Here is a 21,875-nt window from a genome sequence, read left to right as displayed (position 1 = left end):
TATACGCTCCCAAACGGTGGCAGGTACTATAGGAATCACCCTGTATATCGTGGGATTTGTAATAAAAATGATGCTAAATACAATATGTACTTTTGTTATGGTCTATATAAAAAAATAAAGTTGATGATGATTTCTCCGAAACGAAATGTTGCTTTGAAAATCTCTCAACGGTGTCTTGTAAAGCTCAAAAAGTGGCAATGAGAAAATGTTTTCGGTTTTTTTGTTGGACAGTGTATAACATGGTTTAGTATCACATACTTAGTCTTGAATCCATGCTGTTGAGGAAAATACTGGCTACAATAAGTACTAATAAGATTAAGCCCTTGGTAACGATCGTGTTTTGTACTTGTCGGTGCCCACGTGAGGATATTTTGAATCAGAAAACCCATTCAGATACAATTGTCTTTGTACCTGCGGTGGACTGTCTGGTGCATGCAAATGCCTAAAATCCCGCTGGTTTGTTTCAAAATAAAGAATTTTATAAATATACCATTTTGAAACGGCTGTTTAAATTATCATGATGGCCCATATAAAAGCAGTGGAGATCTAGAATCTTCTACAAAGAATTTGTTTTTGTAGCCTGTACACAGTCCTCTAATAGAGACTAATTTGATTAAAGCCCACTCCTGAAATCACCCACAGCAATATTTGATAGTTCTCTGTTCTAGCACAGGTAACATATACTATGTTGTCTGTGGTTCGAGACAAGGTTCTCCCAGTTAGATAATCGAGTGTAATAAAAAAAATCTGTTTATTCCCTTGTATTTTCTTCTCAATGCAATTGCCTTGGCTGAGCTCATAGGCCGATACTTATTCCACCACAGATTAACTACAACTACAACCGCCTTATGGACTATAGACAAGAAAATACATACATCGAAGACACTAGACACAAAACAAAGAAGTACTTATCACAATATGGTGTCAAAAATACCTGGATTAAATTAGATTTTGAAAATTGTGTATACTTAAAATAGTGAAAGTTCAAAGTATCAAGGTAATAAATTTATTATCTCATAAATATTGGGAATGGGAAACAAAAATTTGAAAATAAACCACCAAATTTTTTAGAAAAGTATCAGAAATGGTCAAAATACTGAACAATATAATTCAATAGCAAACTAGACTAATTAATGACAAGATCATAAAAACTACTAAATTTCCACATACTGGGGGTAATTAAGAAAACAACATGCAAGAAGAGGAGGTAAAAACCTATGAGAAAGTAATTAATTCAGTTGACTGAGAAAATAAAAATTAATCGAAGAATGACTATTTATTTGATACCAAAAGTACATGTAGTGGCTACAATGACCCACAACGTCTATCTATTAGCAGTATAGTTTTCACTACATATAGGTACCAATATTATGACAAAAAGGCAACATTCATTTTATTTATTTAAGAGAATGAAAAACATTACTAAAATAGCTCAAATTCTATGCAAGCTTTACAATTATAAATCTATTTTACATGCAATAATTCTATATTACAATAAATTACAAATGGTTTGAGGCCAAATCACATTAACAGTCATTATTTTATAATAGTGAATAAAACACCCAGCGTGAATATCATCGCATCGTATGAAATGTGTTGTTTTAAATAGTTGGTCCAACTAATTTGGTTATGGCAGGTCATGCGACACAGTCTGTATATTGTGCAGTCAAAAGTTTAACGAGTAAAGTTCTGAATTGCCCAGACAGTAGTTAAGAGTAATTTTGTGGCGTGTCACATTCAAATTATATGCTGGGAATTCAGAATACATGGACGTTAATAAAATTTTTTTTAGAATTAGATGCACTACATTTATGTACCCTGCTAATGTTCGATTATTTCTAAATATCCACACGATTAAACGGAAACATTGTGTAAACGTAACTTCGTCTGATTATTTATTAACTAGTGGAAAGTATCGCTTGATATGTAACGTTGAAACTTTCACGAAATATAACACATTAGCAGTATACAAGCATCAGACCTTCTATTAACTTTTGATTCGCATCATTTTTAAAGACACAAAATGTTTTACGTGTTCGGATTGTCTAAATTTGCAACAGGGAAACACTTAGTATGTAGTGCAATGTAATCGAAAGATTTCTTACTATTAAAGCGGCAAATCTCAATGCTAATTATCCCTTACTATTACAATTTAAATGTCATCGAGAAACACCGCATGTTCTAATTTTATATACTATTTCAATGTGGTAAGATTAAAAAACAGCTGTGATAAAATTCTAGTAATTTTTAATAAGTAGGTATTATTATAACCATAGTTTTGTACTCTACAAGTTAATAAATATACAAAATCACCAAATGGATTACAATAGATTAGACAATCGTAAGCTAATGGATTTTCTCAAATTAACGAAGGTATCAGTATGGCAATTATCGAAGTCGATTTTAAGACTAGATTGGATCAGGGAACTAAACAAACTCTTGAAATGGAAGCCAATTCTACATCGTTATTAACAAAAATATAATTCTAATTTATTGTCATCACTTTATTAATCTCCTACCCTACAAAGTAAGTGGCGAGATGTTGCGGGAAACTAAACCACTCTCGTAGGCATTACGTACTAGATTTGGAAAGGATTTGCCATACTAATACAAAAGAACAGATATTTTCCATTTTAAACATCCAATACAATCAAAGGTTAGAAATATACCAGAAAACCCATTAAAGTTGATAACATACAAATACCACAACTAAAATACCGACATTCCATATAAAAAATTGTTAGTACATTATTAACATTATGCAATAATTATTATAAATCGCTACTACAGCCTATCACCGTTAAAGTGGTGTATACACCTCTACATAGCTATTGACATCAAAAACACCAGTCTTGAGTACACACTAGTAATATTAATTACTAAATATCGAGTTTACAAATATATAAACCCACACTAAATCTAAAATTTTCTGTCGTGCAGCCTTTAGGTCATTAAAAATGTAAATAGTTTGTGCTACACATAGATAGTTGATATACATATAAAAATTAACATTCAAACAAAAAAAATAAGATAAATGTGAGGTTTTGTTAAGCAATAATATACATAAATGGTAACTAGAATAAATCAACCCAACATCCAATTAGTATACGCATAATATAAATGAATAAAAGCATCTAAGCACGATCAATGTAGTACGTTTTAGAGAGATCGACAGATATAGTGTCGGATAATTGAGGTACTAGGTTATTTTTATTGTGCTAGGTTTTGATATATTCCACAAGCGTAATATTAAACTATAACACCAAACGAAAGTAAAAGAAGCAATATGTACAAAAGTTAAACCAGTAATACTGCGAATTTTTGAAACAAAAATATAGGCCAACCTTACAATGAAAATGATTCGATGCCCAAAATAACAATAATACCTAATTTGGCAACAGTCTATTATAGTAACACTAATGAAGTGTTAATTCATGGGACACCCTGTGCTTTTTTTTTAATTAGTTAAAGAGACATCATTCGCTTCCTAAACTTGCAAATTAAAATCTTTGGTGCGACTACAAGAAAATTTTATTATCATTACATATTGTTCTGATTAAGGCAATAAATTGCATTTACTAAAATTGAAAGAAACAATCCTACGAAGCATACAAACACACCAACACACGAACCATTAATCTTATGACTGTTTAAAAGCGTAAAGGAACAAAGGAACCTTAGAGATGTAGTAAGACGACGTATATGTACAAAGTATGGTAGACTACGCTATTAACTTTTTTCATAATATTAACACGCAAATACTAAAAACATCACCAATCTAATCTACACAATCCAAAAATATTTTTATTTGTACAACTACCAATAATATAAAACTCTGTAGAGTTCTCGGCATTGTACCAATCTACTTTGAATGTTAAACCCTCTTCGGTGGGTTCGGACATATTTTATAAAACCCACCATTTTATTATTATTAGGCATATATTTATATAATATATATACAATTTAAAATGATCATCTTAAATATCACAACTATTGCCGTAACTTCATTGACGTTAATAAAAGTTTGAAGAATGACATACAGCTATCTAAATCGACAAACGTCAAAACACCAACGGTTAAGTCAAACTAAGAGGCACATCGAGTTATATTAATCAGTACTAATAATTCAAGTAACTATAATAGCCGTTTCTTTGAAATTGAAACATTTTAAATATATTTTCATTATAAAAGTGACACGTTCGTGGCACCGATCAGCGATATGCAAATACTAAAATACGAGTTTTGAGCATAGAATTCGGCACAAATAAACTCAGGAAAAAGAAAATCAGCGATGGGTTTATCTACAAGTGCGCCCGCAAAGTTGTATATCTCACAGCTCTTGGTATTTCCTAAAGTAAACTTAAAAAAGCTAAATAAATAATAACAAAAAAAAAGCAGAGAGATAAATAGTGTGCCTCTAAATGTAAATTATCACAAAATAATAGTGGAACTGACACAGATGAAAATTACAAACTAGGGAACAAAACGGCCGATATGCGAATTGAATTCCAAATCGTAGCCCCCACTAAATTCACATGAAAAGACCATCACTGTGCTGTCCCACCCTGTGATTTAATGAAACGTCCCGAAATGGCGAGATTATTTAAATATGATCTAAATTGACTAAATTTTTCAAAGAAACAGGACATTTTAACTACACGCGAAAATATTAAAGCAATTTTTTAAGGCCATATATGTATATACCTACATTTAAATAATTTTTTATAACACGGCCACCTAAACTAAGTCTGTCGTGTGCTATTTAGTGAATAGTTACGAGAATTTTAGGCAGATCTTAAAATATTTCACTATACATCTACCCTCATAAATACATTCAACACACAACATGGTATACGGCTAGCGAGAAAGTACCGTAAAAAGTAAAAGCGGAAAAATTTGTGAATTTTATATCCTAAAATTGTATGCAATTAATTTGAATTATTGTGGTTAAAATGCGTGTGATGTTAGTAAATGTTTCTTAATTCGAGATTAAGCGATTATAAAAATTAAACAACTAGGATGCATGCATTTTGATTTTAGACATGCATACTAGACATAGAAACACTTACCTACATTAATAACTATAGCTAACATAAAAGCATTACAACACGAATACAAATAAAAGTCAATTACACGAAATTCCAGATTTGGCTAAGATGCATAATCCGTAAAAATAAATTCAAAGTTTCCCTTAAAAATAAAAAGATTAAAATATAACAGTTCACGTGTTCATTCAGTATTGTATCACATTAGCTTCCTCTCCGTCTTTAGATAAAATTAATAAGTATATAACTTGTTAGTTACAATAAAAGTTCATATTTACAAAGTTTAAAAAGTAAGATACAAAAACTACCTTTTTTAAAAATTAAATACCAGTACTTATTATATCACTTAACGTAGTACGCTTATTACAGTGCTGACACCAACAAATAACAAATTAAATTAAACCACTCGAGTATATAATTACAATACGAAATGCAGTAACTAAACTCTACTTATTAAAAAATTGCACTTGATCTTTATACAATGGTTTCAAGTTTAATAGTAGACAATACTGCATAATCAATATTTCAATTACGCGTTAAACTCAAAAAAAGCAGAAAACAACCCACTAATTTGAAAAAAATTAACTACGACTAGAACTAGAAAAAACTTTGACAATTATTATAAATACCCTTTAAAATTAAAAAAAAAAGAAACAAATCATAACCGGCGAAAAGCCATTTTACTTACAATAACAAAATAAATACGACCATTAATAACAATGGATTTCAAGTTATGCAATATTATCGGAGGATAATAAAAAATTAGTACTTACAAAACTAATTAATAATCTTCTTTCATCAAGAATTGTTTATTCGGCAAACCAGAAACTTGACTGATATTGATGGGTCTTTGCTGGACTGAGCGGAGCAAATCCGTACGGCGCAGCAGCGACTTGCGGATGAGAAGGAAATTGTAAATGTGCGGGTAATGGATGAGTTGTGTGACTTGCCAGAACAGGTCGAGCACTAGAATGATGCGCAGGAGGAGGAAGTGCACGACTGTTGGAAAATAAAAACAATTACACAATGCCTCCATTATCTACTAATAGAAACAGTCGCGAGAATTACTAATAATGTATGGCAACGATCCGCACATAACGGTCAAATATTGACCAGGGTACCTTAAATAGTGTTGATGTTTGTCACAGTCCGAGTTAAGATGCATACTTACCCCGCAGGCGCTACTTGGTGCGTGGCAGGAAGATATGCAGGTTGAGTGGTTGTTACGTAAACGGCCGGCCGACGATATAACTCAGTTTGATGATATAAAGGCTGGCCGGCGGCGGCGGCAAGTGAATGTTGCGGTGATAAACGAGGTGCACCGGCGAGTGGTTGTGGTGAAAGGTGAGAGTTGCTATGTCTGCAAAGTCGGGAGGTAAATTAACGGAACCGGGCGTTAAATTCGAGTACCTATAACTTTGATGAATCGTTTGAGGATGTGCCCAACTTTTGCCAGGTGCCAATAAGTGTTGTTCACGAGCGACAGCCAAACTATCTCTAGTCGAATGTGCAGCGGGTGGTTGTATGTACTCCTTATGTGCTTGGTTAGGTATGTTATAATCACGAAGATTCACAACAGGTACGGCGGAGTGGCGACGTTGACTCCCATGCGATGAGTTCGGGGCATGTGCAGCTGGTGGTGCCCAAGAAACTCTTTTGTCATTTGTAGCATAAACCACATGCTGATCTTGATTATTGATGTGATTCATAGGAGCTGCATTTATGTAATGGTACGCCTGAATTTGTTCCTTACAAGCGGATGTACAATGAGAGCTTGCGTGAATATGAGGCTGTTGTGGTATTAAATATTCATTCGAACGATGGTGCTGATGGTATTCAATGCCCGGTTCCTGTTTTGTGGGCACATTTAGCATGCATTCTGATTGTGCTTTGGCAAGCAACCGTTTCTTTTGAGACTGAGTAGAATAGTTTACATTCGGTGCAACCTCGTGTTTTATTTCTTGATGATACACTTGCCCCATTGTCTGCAAAGGAGAAATTCAAATATTACATTTCACCATATTTTCTGGCAGCAGTTCGATCTCCACAAATAATTTCTATAGTGGAATTTTTCTTTACAAAACAGATATTACCACCAGCATGAAACATTGATGGCGAAAGATATTCAAGTCAATCAGGAAACCTCCCTTTTGAAGAACAAATCAAGGTATTGATATACAAACTGAAGTGAACAAATTTAAGATCAAGATCCCTTAAGAAGGGGATGATGCAGATGTGAAAATTATGCAGAATGCAACAGGAAGGTATGCAAAATAACAGACAGGAGAGGGCTACATCAGAAGTTCTCAAAAATTCTAATCAACTTTTGCCTCAAAGTATTTGCCATTGCGCTGGTTGAGTAGTAAATACCACATGTGTCCAAAAGTTCAAGGAATCATTTTTATTATTTTTCCGAGGCCTTAACTACTCCTCCAGTTTTCAAGATTTTGTTGTTTTTAAATTCGGTAGCTTATAGCTCTGGTACATGAACCAAGAACAATCTTGATGATTAATATGCGAATGCGCAATGTCAACTTTCTTGATATTTGATCTTGATATATTTTTTAAATTTTAACCACACATTCTTCTAGTACAGGCAAACCTATCGCATGCAGGTGTGCACCGGCGCAGACTGCGCAATGCTAAGTTTCTTATTTATAAGAATATTTATGCCTTACCTTATTTTCCTTTGTACACATAAATAGTACGTTATATGATCTTTCGGAAAGTACTGATCCATTCATGGAAAATGCACTAGTTACTCGCCTTAGGGCGGAAACTTTTATTTCAGTGTTTGTTATTAATCCAGGAATTACAACCGAAATATTTATAAAATGAAAAGTTACATTAAATAGCCTGATCAACGTCACATAGCAATTAAGCGCTAATTATCCGCCCTTTAGCACTGTTGAAATGATTTTTTATTATTTTTTCATAGAGCCCTCGAGTTAGTCAGGTCGGCCAGGTATGAAAATTTCAGTAACTTTATAACTATTTTATAAAGGCTGCCATTTGAAACGTTCAGAATATACAATTAATCTATTTACAGGGTCCTTATTAAAGATGGAACCAAAGCTCTCGCGCTCAAACAATTTTAACAGGTACATGTTTAAGGGGATTTACGATAATTCAACCGCTTTAACCGGATTGGTAGAAATCACCATAGAAACAATTGGTGGCAATAATTGTAACCATAGCAAAATCTACCAACCCGGTTTAACCGGTTGAATTATCGTAAATCCCCTAATGTATCACAGGACCCATTAAAAAAAACAAGATGGTGGTTGCACTCAAAAACCATGTGTCAAAAAAACCACAAAATACATGAAACAATTTCAAATTTCATGTCTATATCTCAAACGGTTTTAGCGCGAAAGCAACCCCGTGTATGATATTTGATTTGTTGGATTCGTCTCTCCGACTCAAACAGCAAAGTAACCATTCAAATACAAAAAAACACGAAAACAATATAAAGAAAATAGTTATAAAACTAAATAAGAAAGACCTAATGACAACAACAGACAACTCACGTTTTCAATCTTGCGATTATGCAACAAACGAGACAAATCAAGTTTTAGTAGACATCTGTTAACTCACAATACTTCCAAGTGTTTAAAGTGTGTACAGTGTGCCGCCTAAAAATACGCAATACAGTGCTAGCATTGAGTTATGTAATCAAATCAAAAGAAGGAATTGTTTCTCTGCCTCTGCTAGCTTCCAAGATTTTTGAAAAACGAACTCTGTTAAAAATAAAAATGTTTGTGTCACATTTTTACCAACAAGAACAAGAAATAAACCTGGAAAATGAAAGGAGCCACCACTTTTGAAAAACATGTGGTGATATTTTCCAAATCTGGAATCTGGAAAAATTTTGGAAATATCTAAAACTCACAAAACTTGATTTAGATACCTATAGAAATGCCTATAAATGAAAATGTTATAGGCAATAATTAGTAAATAGTTTACCCCCTTAGAGTAAGCGTAAATAACCATGACACTTACCTTGCATCCAACCTTTTGATCTTCATTATCACTATCTCCGACATTAACACAGCTGATAACATTCTTCCTATGTTTAGTAGAAGCGCCAGTATTATTTTGATTCGATTGACCACGTCGATTTGATTTTCCCGCCGGCGTCGTGTCGTCCTCGCTATCCGAGATGGTAATCACAGAAACAGTAGGCGAAGGCGTGTCGTTTATTGTTATGGTATGTTGTCGATTACTTCCGTTTGCGTGATGGTGATTGTACGAGTTTGAGTGTTTGCCATGCGACTGGTAAGTATGCTGCCAGTGACCGTTGGTGGGACTGTGATTTCTTCTGCCACTGTTGTATCCGTTCATGTGTTCCGAAGGTGGTGTACTTTCTTTGACGCGTTTTTTCACGGGACTTAGTTGAGTCTGTTCTTTTTTGTCGTGTTGGGATCGATGTGTGGGGACCATTAGATGGTGGTGCCCGTGATGCGAACTGGGCTGTTGCATGTGATGATTTTTTGAACTTCGTTTGCTGGAAGTCCAAGGAGCTGTATGCTCGACGATTGCAGGATTGTAAACTTCGGTCGCCACGTCCACAGGAAATACCGGACGCTGTTCTTGCAAAATGGCAGAAGAATCTACCAGAAGTGGTCTGCCCCAATCGGCAGCATCCGATAGGATCGGTTGTTGGATCGAGGCGTGCTGTGGTGGTAATTGTTGCCAGGATGGTACAATTGCCATCTGCCTGTTTGCCGGCCAGGACGTTTGAACCGCATTGGTCAACAACATCTGTCGACCATTTGGTTCAACTACACTGACTGGGACATACTGCTGTTGACCAGGTTGGCTTAGTATAGGAGGTTGTATCTGTAGGGGAGGCTGTTGCACTACAGTGACGTGTTTAGCAGGGCTAGCGCCCATTCCTTGATAACCAGCAGGACAAAGTATGCTAGAGACAAGTTGATGTTGAAATGGATCTGCTCGACTACTGGTCGTATATTGCCTCCCAACAGACCGCCCGTTGTAAATTTGATATAAGTTATCATATCCTGAGCGTTCACGCACTAACCTCTGCACTTGATTGGTCAGTTGATTATTAATAGTAAATGTGACATTTCCATTGGAGCTAGGAACGAAATTAGCTACTAAAGATGGTGCCTGTTGCGCCGGTTGATGATGAGTAGTAGCACCGGTGTTATTATAATCGTTTCGCCGACACACCTCCATCATTTGAACACTTGCCTTAACGTTATTGCAGTGAGCATAATCGACTAAGTGAGCTAAACGTACAAATGGATGATTCAACGCTTCTCCGGGTGTTGTACGCCTTTCTTGGTCCATTGTGAGCATTCGTTTAAGCAAGTCTATAAACTCTTTCCTATCGACTTTCTCTGCCAATAACTGGCCTCCTTCTAAATCCGTCGGTACGTTCACCTGCCCAATATCGTCCAAACAATTAAATATGTACTTCCTCGCTTCTTTAGATTTAATTCCCGTTTCCGCCTCGTGTTCTTCGGGTGTTTTCAGTCGCCAAAATGGATATGTGCTGTCCATATCTCGATAGAAAAATTTTGTAGTTTTTGAGGCATTATTCAACATATGTTCGGTTGGTAACCCCTGTGTTTGACTAATATATCGAATCTGATCGTACTCTGAAGAACCCGGATACAGAGGCCAGCCCAAAAACAGTTCGGCCACAACACAACCCAAAGACCACATATCTATCGCTTCGCAAAATGGCAGTCCCAAAATAATCTCTGGCGCTCGATAGTATCGAGACTGCAAGTAGGTGTTACATACTGCCTTACTAACGTGACTTGCGCTTCCAAAGTCTATTACTTTAACACGATACGGTTGCCTTACCGGATCAACTAACATTATGTTTTCAGGTTTTAGATCTGCGTGAATGAGGCCTAGTTGCTGTAAAAAAAAATGATCGCTTTCAATAGTTACACATAAATACTCGATGACCCACCTTTAGTTTTAGCAAAGCAGTAAGGACTTGTTGCAGAATCGGTCGAATGTATTTAAGCGGTAGTGGACTAAACTTGTTTTGCTTCAGGAAGTCGTATAAGTTCTGTTCGAGCATCTCGAACACAAGACACGTGTGGTTCTTGTGCTGAAAGCATTCGTACGCCCGTACAAAATTAAATTCGTCCGCATTTTCTTGACTTAATCGTGACAATATGCTAACTTCTATTTGACCCTGAAAGGCAAAATTGTACAATTAATTTTATTCAATTAAAAACCAATTTAACTTTAAACAGTGTATGGGAAATATCACAAAAATTATTGTATAAAAAAGGTAGACAATACTGTATCTATACGTTGTGTCCAAGATAAGGATGTCTACCATGGGGATCTCGGAAACCCGTAAAAAAGTACATACAGTATTGAGTAGCATTTTTATTATGATACAACAATGTACAGCACACACAAAAACAAAAGTTTGAAACTGTTGGTTTCAACAGGATGGTGCACCCACGTACAACGCCCTAATCATGACAGAATATCTATCGGACAAATTTCCTGAAAAATGGAAAAATTCCACCAATAGGTATTGTCACATGATTAGGGGGTTGCGTGTGGGTGCACTGTCCTGTTGAAACCAGCATAAATATCCTTCTATTGGACACAGCGTATATTATTATTTCTGGTTATTTTGTTTTTGAAAAAGGTCACAGTAAGAAAATGAAATTTCTATAAAATCTGAGTTTTCTCACACAAAAAATTCCCAGATTCTTAAGAGAAGACGATCATCGAAATTCACAATATATTATGCTTGACAAGAACATTTTTACCAAATGGCACTTAACCTTAAAACTCTAACAGCTTCAAATTACCTTTCTACTGGGGAATAGATTTTAATCTGTTGAAGAATAATTTAATTTCAGAAAGAATAGTAATGCATTCCTATGTAAAAAAAAATAAGGTTGAAGTGGAACTACAGTGTTAAAAGAACTTTAAAAACAATACCAGTCTTGTAAACCCAGTGACAAAGAGAGATATAGGGTTTTCGCTATAAAAAGCGTTGCACGTCATTGATTTGATGACATCAACAATACACGACATTGCCAAATATTTCTAAGGTATGCTGATATATTAATCTTTTATTAAGGAAACACTTTTAGGTTATGTTTCTACCATCCAGATTCCAGAGGAACTAGAAAATTCAGAGATCATTTTGTGGGCTCTCTGTGTGAAACCAACCTACTGTGCATCAATAAAACCCATTCCTACTGTGCTGTGACGAGTTCAAGGAAAGTGCAGTCCACTAAGTGACAAGTGTAGTACCTACTATTAGCATTTTGTTTATAACGTATCGCTGCCGTTGTGAGCAGAAAGATGAGGAATGTGGGCATTGCGGCATTATGTAAATGTTTCGGAAGTTATAAACCATTGCATAGGCCATCAGCAAATAAATATCAAGTTAATGCTTGCTTGAAATCTTGACTGATTTTACGTTATTTGACCAACTCTTGCTGTAGTGGAATTTGAGACTAGTAAGTTCAACCGAGACAAAAAACACAAGAAATTTTATTCAACTACATAAAATGATAATCAACATAAACTGATATGATCGTAAAAAGGTGAAAGATACTTTTCAGACTACGTAACATGCCATTTTGTTAACATAAAGAAAATAAATTTTAATACACAGTTCTCGTGACTTAGGTAATTGCAGTTTTATTTATTGTCCAGTCAATCGTAATCACTCGACTATCATTTTCACCCAGTTTATAATAATTGGGACCATTTCTGCAATATCCAATTGTTTTTCGCGTTCATACCGTTCCTTTATTAACTTTTCGGTGTGATTAATTGAATTTTTCCACATTTCTGAGGTTACAATCGCAAGTGCAAGTTTATTGTGTAACCAATCTTGAAAATCTGTCCAATACGATAACACTTGGTTCTTCTAAATTTACTAATAATTGTTTTTCAAACCAATGTAAAAAGTTTTCAAGATTCATTTGTCCGTGGTAATCGCCAGTACTTTTAGATGCAAATACGAGATCTGCGATATCAAAGATTCGTTTTGTTTAAAAGCTTGGGAAATTCTGCTGACCGTAGAAATGTTTAAATGTAATGCTGCCGCAATGCGCTGAAGGTAATCACAATTAGTAGAAGTAGTCAGAAGTAATTGAAACCATTCTTACCTCTCGAACTGAACCTAATGGTAATAAGGAACCCCCATTATCTCGTTCCTGTTCAAAATATTGAATTAAAGAGTCAGGAGTTCCTTCACTTTACTGGTCAAATGTTTCGGCATTGTGGCGAGTACAAATGCAAATAACGGTAGAATGTACACAAACAGCAATTTTGTTCTGAACAGAACACATTTTTTTGCACTAAGAGTGAAGATGAATAATAACAACAACCACAAGAATAACCGAAAACTTTCACACGCAAAAACCGAACAAAAGTGTCAAATGTCAACAAATATTACAAATAACGTTTGGCAACATTGTAAAAAAAATTCCGAATATGCCAACTTATTCTCCCAAAAAGTAACTAAATAATAATGAATATAAATCCGCCAAATCTTGATTTAAATTGGCATGCCATTTGCTTCTGTTGATAACGTGCAACGCTATTTATAGCGAAAACCGTATAGTTGACAAAAAACATCCACTTCGACACGTTAAAAGAGCGACTTTAACCGCGTTTGCGAATATTGAGGGTGCTTTCAATAACATCTGGCATAAAGCCATCGCAGCGGCCGCTAGAAACAAAGGCCTCCCCTCCACAACAATACGCTGGATAAAGTCCAGATTGAGAAGCAGAAACCACCAATGATCTTAGTAAAAGTTGAGCAAACAACATAGTATTACAGGGGCCATGCGCAACTGTCATGCAGTCACTATGAAGGCACTGCTAGGCCTTGCACCTCTCCACTTAATTGCGAAGAAGCAGACGATGGGAAGCACTATAGCACTGCACTGAACCAAGGGGTTCTAACTACAAAACGTCAGAGTAGTAACTATCTTCTTCAATCGACAAAAATCCTTAGGTGATTAAAGGCTACCCTGCCTTACCCTCACATACCGGGTTGTGCCTAGCGCGACGCAGCATAGTGATTTCAATGGTAATTTCTTTATAGTCAATTACTAGCTCCCCTAATTATTTTAGAGCAAAAGTCTAAATACGTTTTCTTTAGAGAAAAAAATACTGCACTGTTCATACTATTATTTATAATTTTTCCGTTTTTCAAAACCGTAGAAATCGACAAAATAAAAAGGTTCATTTTACAATAAATCAAATATGCCTTGGAATTACCTAAAAAAACAGCGATCACGTTTCATTATTTGCCTTTGACGTATATTAAATTTATGTTTAATAATTAAAAATTAGTTAAGTGACTGCAAGAGCAATAACACTCAAAATGTAGGTCAAAACCATCAGGAAAACGACAATACTATCAACGTTTTGGCTGCATAGCAGAACATCCGAATATAAGTTTAGGAACAAATCTGCTTCAAATCAGTTTTTTTTTCTTCCATTATGTAGATACTCTGATTCTCTCTGATAAACAAATAGTATCTGATGCAGATGCAGCATACATTCTCTAAAAAAGCATTACCCAATTGCCGCTTTTTCTTGCATCGGATAGTTGTAACAGAATTAAATATGAAAATCGTTCGACGTCAAATAACGATAACTCAGATGCGCTTGTAGTTTGTTAAAAGATTCCAAAGCATCACTGATTTATAAAAATGTAATTTTTTATTTTGTCGATTTTTACGGTTTTGAAAAATGGAAAATTACAACTAAAAGTATGAACAGATGCAGTATTTTTTTCTCTAAAAAAAACTTATTTAGACTTTTTGCTCTAAAATAATTAGGGGAGCTAGTAATTGACTATAAAGAAATTACCATTGAAATCCCTATGCTGCGTTGCGCTAGGCACCACCCTGTATATAGAATACAATACAACATGCATTCTAGACAACGCTACATTTTCAGTGGATTTCCAATAATAACTCAGTACATGTACACCACCACTACCTACCCCAAAGTGGTGAAGAAGGAAACTCAATGAGAACAAAACCACAACAGTCAAATCACCTACTAGAACAAGAGTGAATATCCAACAGCTCCTTTGCAATTGAATGCAGAACAGTCTTTTGTGATTGCAGATACTTTGTTTGCCAGTTCTTCATACAACCAAGAGGGAATAAATACCCTTTTCATTTTTCTTTACCTTTCACATGTTTCGTACGACTTACCACAAAACTCACACAATAGCCAATTAGATAGCTTACCTGTCTAGCATAAGATGGATGATTTTTCAAAATTTTAATAGCCACAATTTCATTGGTACCCTTTTTCCAACACTTCACAACCTGTCCAAAGGTACCTCGTCCCAAAAATTCCAACACTTCATATTGATTTGTCATTGAGTAGAGCACCTCATGCTGCACTAGCTGATAGTCTCCATCAGCCCCGCTACCCGAGCCTCCTGCGGACATTGCATTGGGAGATTAGCAATTTGGGACAGTCGATTTCTTACCTTGAGGCTGCGGGTTGGCCCCAGGGGCCGCAGTAACCTTACTGTGGGCCGTCGTGGTGGTTTCGTTGCCAGTACTCGTATTAATAAGAGTCTCCCCGCTATCACCATTACCTTCCCGCGACCAAGCTTTTCGCTGCAAATTGAAAGTTAGTAAAAAGAAACTTCTCCCCCTACGCACTACCTTCTGGCCGCAGCGTTGGTACGTATCTAACAATTTAATAGTTGACGCCCGCACGAACGGTTGTTGATTATTAGGACTAGCATGATTTAAATCTGTTTGACTCGAACTGTTTACTGAATATGCGGTTTGCTGCTGTGCGAAAGGTTCGCTAATATAATGTTCTGTCTTGCGCTTCTTTGTTTGCACCACCCCGCTGCTACTACTTGTACCCAACTGCTGGGATTGGATGAACATGTCACGCATTCCCTGCAAACACAAAAATGTTGAAAACACAACAATTTGAGTTGTAAAGTTTTATTACGTAACATTTATCACATCCTTTACCACAATTAGTGGAAAAACTCACTTATCGTGCAGTGGTACGGAATTACCATTAACAATTCGTACTAGTGGCATAGTTACCGCAGCCATTTTGCCCCAATAGCAAAATAAAAGTTACATAATTGTTGTAAACGTAAAAGCGGGAAAGCACTCAATTAAATATTAGTATGTAAATATCATAACATAAACTTAACGAGCCATAGAGAGAGAGAGAGTTTATTTGGCAATGGGTAACTTAAATGCGCCGTAATTTAGTAACGCAAATACGCAGTTTGTAGATAACCACGTTTTATATTTCATTCAATTGCGCCTTCTACTCAAACTTTGACAAGTTTTGATCATTTACAGAATAAACTCTGAAGTGATATGATTAGACCATTCCTTTGATAGTATTCTAATTACAGAATGTAATGGCGATAAAAAGAGGGGGAGAATATTCGAGATAAGATAATAAGCTGGAATGAGTTCCTAATTAAAAAAAGAAAGGCATATAAGATGTTCTTGGTAAGTCTATGACCCATACAACAATAAAGGTCACAGACTTCATACATACAATACTATCAAAACTACTACTTCTTCATTCGAAACTAGCCGATACTGTCAAAGGTTAAACACTGGTTAACATATGCATCAACTTCCAATTTTTTTAAGACAATTAAAAAAAACGAGATTAACGGTCTCTGAAAAGTAATTAGAATTCTTCATGAATGGAGTACCAAATTTTAATGAATTGATGTGTGGTTCTCACGTCGACGTGTATATGTAAATCACCTTTAAATGGCGAGGTAAATGAAAACATACAATCTTACAAAAGAACATAAATTATGGGCGACGGCGCGTGAAACCGAAACAAATTGTACGGTAAATAAGTCATCTTAAGTTTAGCTTTTTCGCCTTTCTTTATTTCCAAGTGGCAGTTTTTAAAAGCCTTCTTCGTAACCATTTTTTTCAAAAATCTTGAAAAAAATGTTCTACAACAAAACCATCTTAATACCTAATTCACATTGGAAACTTTTCCCAGAAACCTTTTTGCAAAATTGACTAGAAATATTTTTAAAAACTTATTAGTAATGTTCGAATTCCGATACAGCTTTTGGGAAAGTAGCTGAAAAATCATTAGGAACCATTATAGAAACAATCACTTTAGAAATATTCTTTAGGATTTACACAGAAATCGTCCATTTTTAAACCATACTACTTGACAAAATACATACCTACACAAATTTGAACTTGACAAAAATAAAAGCAATAGTTACCATTACCCATGATGAAACACGTGTCAACACAGACAGACCAAATGGAGCATAGGAGTGAACTTGAAAGAACTGTGTAATCGTATTTGCCATTTCATTTACTAATTATATATCAACAAAACAATGGGCGGAATTGATCAAGATAAGTGTGATAAAGAGATCAATTTTGGATGAGATTACACTATACAGACACCTGCCACTCATGATAAGTAGGGTTTTAACTTGCTCGTGCCTATCGGGGCGTTTTTTGAATAATCAATCGATGGATGTTATTCAAAAGAAATTACTACCTATTTCGATGGATTGAATAAGTTTAACAATAGAAAATAAATAGATTTACTGCCTTGTTGTTGCTTCAGCCTTTCACTCGGCCTTTCACGACAGTCCAAGATGGAAACTGAACTATAATTTGCATTTTCAACATGATTTTTAGTAATTTCCAAGCTTTCCAAGAAATGAATAGTTTAAACTGTAGATACTGTTTCTTTTTGCAACATTCCCAAAATATTAAGTCATCTCTGGAAGTGTACAGGGTGGTTCAAATTTGTGGCTCACCATTGGGATCTTGTGACAGTGAGAGATACAGCGTAGGTTAAATGGGGGAAAAGTTTCTCCCTTTTTGTGACAATTTTGATTGTTTTGTCCGTCATCATCAGTTTGTATATTTTTGGTTTCCTATTCCTTTATAACAATGTTGGATTGCATAACACGTCTCCACCATGCATGCGCAAGCGAAACGCCTACACAAACTTACGCCTATATAATCAAGAATGGTGCAGTTCTCATTAAATTCATTGCTCGATTCTTTGACAATTTCCAGCTCATAACATTCGCCAACAATGCCAGGTTTAACCGATTATCCTGCTTTATGTCATCCCATAATTACACGATTGTCGTTAAGGCACACAGACTGCTGTTGATGCGACCTGAAAACGTCTGCACCTAGGGAGTGCCACCCTCGGTGCCGCCCATATGATACCATTAATGTATCGGTCATTTGCGGTTGATATGCCGATATTAATATTGATATCAGTTGATCGCCGTTTTTTTATGAAAAAAAAAAAGCTAATAATTTCTTGGGCCCGCAAAGTTGAGCAGTTTCCGAGATATTCACGATTTTCGTAAAAACGAACCTCTTTTTCGTCAACTTATTTTAATAATCAAAAATAAATAATATTATTCCGATAGACAAATTTCGAGAAAATCACCAAAAACTGAAATTTTTTATCCCCGACCCCAACGCACGCGCACAGTGCAGTTTATTGTGTTTTAGAGGCTGCACCTCGGGCTGCACGATTATCAGATGTTTATTGCTACTCGCTTTCGGTTCTGATAATGCCATCTGCTATTTGAATTAATTCGTGCCAACCCTGCTGTATAATAATGAATTATTTTATCTATTAATTATGTTTGCTAAAAAGCTTCACATGATAAGATGTTTCTTCAGATGTATCATTTAATCCAACTAAAACCCTGAAATGATCGTAATTGGGAGCAAAAAAAAGCTAAGCCACCATTAAACAATAAAGTGCTATAGCTACATCGTGGAATTCAGAATAAAAGGGCGCTTTAAGAATAGGATATCTGAATATCAGGGCCGTATTTAAAAAAAAAGGTTGATGGAGGATCCACAAAGAGAAAACGTCTGCTTAAAAAATTAACAACGCCACCTTAAAGAGCATAAAAAGTTTCTGCGAAGAAGTGTCATTGGTTTTGCTGTACGTCGAGTACTAACGGAAGAAAAAAATATAAAAAAAATCAAAAAATCTGATTTCTTTTAAATATTTCAAAAACTAGTTTATTTATCGTTTCCAATGCTCGGGAACTTTCGAGAATATTCGGAAATTTTTGTAAGTAATATCTTTTGCAAAATATCTTACACTACCAAATATACCCTGAAAAAATTTTTTTAATAAAGTTGTTTTTAAAAAGAATAAAATACATTAGTTTTAAATTGTTTATTTAACATACATAAAAAAGAAAAACTTTTCAGTGTCAGTTCATATGACATAACAAATACCTCGACAAATACTGACAACAAAACTAAAAATTCAGATAACTTAAATAAAACTTCCTCAATAATTCAAAACCCTCACAAAAATCTAATTCGTTTGCAAAAATGAAGAAAATTCCATTATGCGGATCTTAAAATTTTATAGTAAAAAACTGGAAATTTCGGAAGAATGTTTTTGTAATGTTTAGAGTATTTATCGCAAATATTCCCTTTAATTTCCGGTGTGCGAATATTTGTTCTTAGCAATGTGACTATTTGTGGAAATATTTCAAAATTCGCTTAGAAACATTCACCACTCACAAGTGCAGGCTTTAGACTTTTCGATTGCCCAACTTTTCTCCCATTTACTCACATGTGTATCTCTTACCCTTTCTAGGACACCTTACACCTTTCTAGACATTTTGACGGGCTTAAATTTAGTCTCAAGACCAGAGTCAAAACCAGAGAGAAAGAAAAGAAATGCTGCAAAGAGAAAAACATTAAAATAATTTTATTAGTCAGACCTAACGATTCAAATTGGACACTTGTAACACTTTCAATCTGTACTTAATCCTTAAAATTTTAATCTTGACATTTATGAGTTGAGGTTGAATCTTAGTATGTAGTTGATCTTGAAGTTGTGGACTCTTGCAACTTAAGCTTTAAGTTTGAAATTTAACACTCGAACGCTTGCATTTGGAGTATGGGAATTAAGAATCTGGAAGCTTACATCTTGACACCCGCTTTAGAGGGAGCGGTTAGGATCTGAAAATTGAAATGTTGAAAATCTTTTTGCTTGAATGCTGAAAATCGCTTCAACTTTACGGCCAAATGATGTCACAATCGACTATGCGACACCTTTCTACTGTTACACTTCATCTATTCGAGAAAGGAGTTCGGACAACACGAAAAGCTTTGGCGAAATTTTGACATCAGGGTCCAAGACAACAGGATACCCATTTTAAAACAATTGAATCACTCACATATGTACCGTTCGTAGCCTGATTATTCATGGAGACTTTATCTGATTGCTTATAATTAGCACATGCAGTTACCTCGACAATTATAAGGTAGTAATTATTCCTGACCTGAGACTTCCCTATTGATTTAATTATGCCAATTAACATTTTAGGCGATTATCATTTGTTCTCTTTGCGTTTATCAAAAACGGTATTATCTCCAGAGAGTTAGCAAAACTGAACCACTCAGACTAAAAGTGTCGCTTTTTGGTGCCGGGTACAAATCTTTACAAAAAATCTTGGCAAAACTCCCACTGCACATTTGGGAAATCCGAGGTGAAAACCTATACTTACAAGTGCAATTTTCTCCCATTTCCACTATCACCTTGTTGGGCACCGACTAACTGGATCAGGGTTTTCCGATAGCGTGAAACAATGAACATTCTTATGTAAATCTGACTAGTGTCCGCAACTTAACGACCTCACAGGTGCCAAATTCAAGCTGCATTGACGTTTAGTTACCCATTTTTTAACGATTTTCGATACGCAAAGTGCGAAAAAAATGGGTAGATAAGATGTTGCTAGTTGCTAGGGTAGAAACGTGTGGGTTTGACGGGCGTTGCGTGCAAGTTTATAGTGGCTGGGATTAATTAGACTCAACAGACGGACGGCATAAACGCGCAATAAAACAATAACAATATAAGACGAGGCCACGGACAACGAGGTAAGTTTCGCGGAGTAACTAGGGAGGAACTTTTTGCTATCAAAATATGGAAGTTGATTACATGTAGTGACGTACCTATTTTTAGCTTATTTCTGAGTGCGGCTATTCCTTAATGTGGGTATTAAATCAAAGTTTACCTCTCAATCTTTGTACCATCAGCAATCCACACCACTTTCATATTGACATTAGGGACAAAGAGGTCCTTCAAATTCCAGCCATCTTGAATATTGTATATATTTATATTGTTGTAGTAATACACTTTTAGTTCTTGTAACGTTTACACACATTGCCGTCAATTACACACATTTACACACTTATCATTTTACAACACAATTACTAATAGCACGATTTGTTATTCCATATTTAAATTATTTACTTCATGATGATCGACACACGTCCAACTCCCACGATCTACGTCTTTGCCCTAGTTCGCCAACAATCCGATACGTGGCGCTATTTTGTGTATATGAATGAAAATAAATTTCAATAAAATCCCGCTAAAAGTTGCCACATTCAGTTATCCTACGCCGCTTCAATGGCTCATTACAAAAAATAGATGCATGAGCGTCGATTGCTGACGCAAATACCGCTCGTAGAAATGATAAAAAAGTTCCAGGACCTAAACCACATAAAAGGGCAATACCGACATGCGACACCCATTATTGTCCTACTTAACAATGTAATAATATCCGAATGTCGACTTTCACCGGCTCACGACTCGACTTATGCAACACATGATACACATGCGCTGGGAAATCCGTGACGGAATGACGTCATAGAAACAAACCTAATCCCCATTATATAACACTCTATTAGCAATTGACGCAAATTAACAAAAAAGGCAGTACATTTCCTACAAGGTTGTTGGGTCGGGCGTAATAAATTTACTCATTGTGATGGAATTAAAGCC

General features: G+C 35.4%; 1 protein-coding gene across 1 annotated transcript; it reads right to left on the bottom strand.

The window, feature by feature from the left end:
- Positions 1–1,263: 1,263 nt before the first annotated feature.
- On the bottom strand, positions 1,264–21,471 carry LOC116168826 (homeodomain-interacting protein kinase 2). The gene is made up of 9 exons (XM_031484814.1): positions 21,103–21,471; positions 15,716–15,961; positions 15,535–15,667; positions 15,287–15,483; positions 10,996–11,226; positions 9,048–10,940; positions 6,456–7,030; positions 6,217–6,405; positions 1,264–6,044 (listed from the first exon to the last, which is right to left on the bottom strand). Exons 2-9 carry the CDS (start codon positions 15,956–15,958, stop codon positions 5,855–5,857), a joined length of 3,651 nt encoding a protein of 1,216 aa, XP_031340674.1. The 5' UTR covers positions 15,959–15,961; positions 21,103–21,471; the 3' UTR covers positions 1,264–5,854.
- Positions 21,472–21,875: the final 404 nt, after the last annotated feature.

The sequence above is a fragment of the Photinus pyralis genome, unplaced genomic scaffold, assembly GCF_008802855.1.
Source record: "Photinus pyralis isolate 1611_PpyrPB1 unplaced genomic scaffold, Ppyr1.3 Ppyr1.4_LG4, whole genome shotgun sequence".
In the NCBI taxonomy this organism is placed as follows: Eukaryota; Metazoa; Arthropoda; class Insecta; order Coleoptera; family Lampyridae; genus Photinus; species Photinus pyralis.
This window is presented reverse-complemented; position numbering and strand designations above follow the sequence as displayed.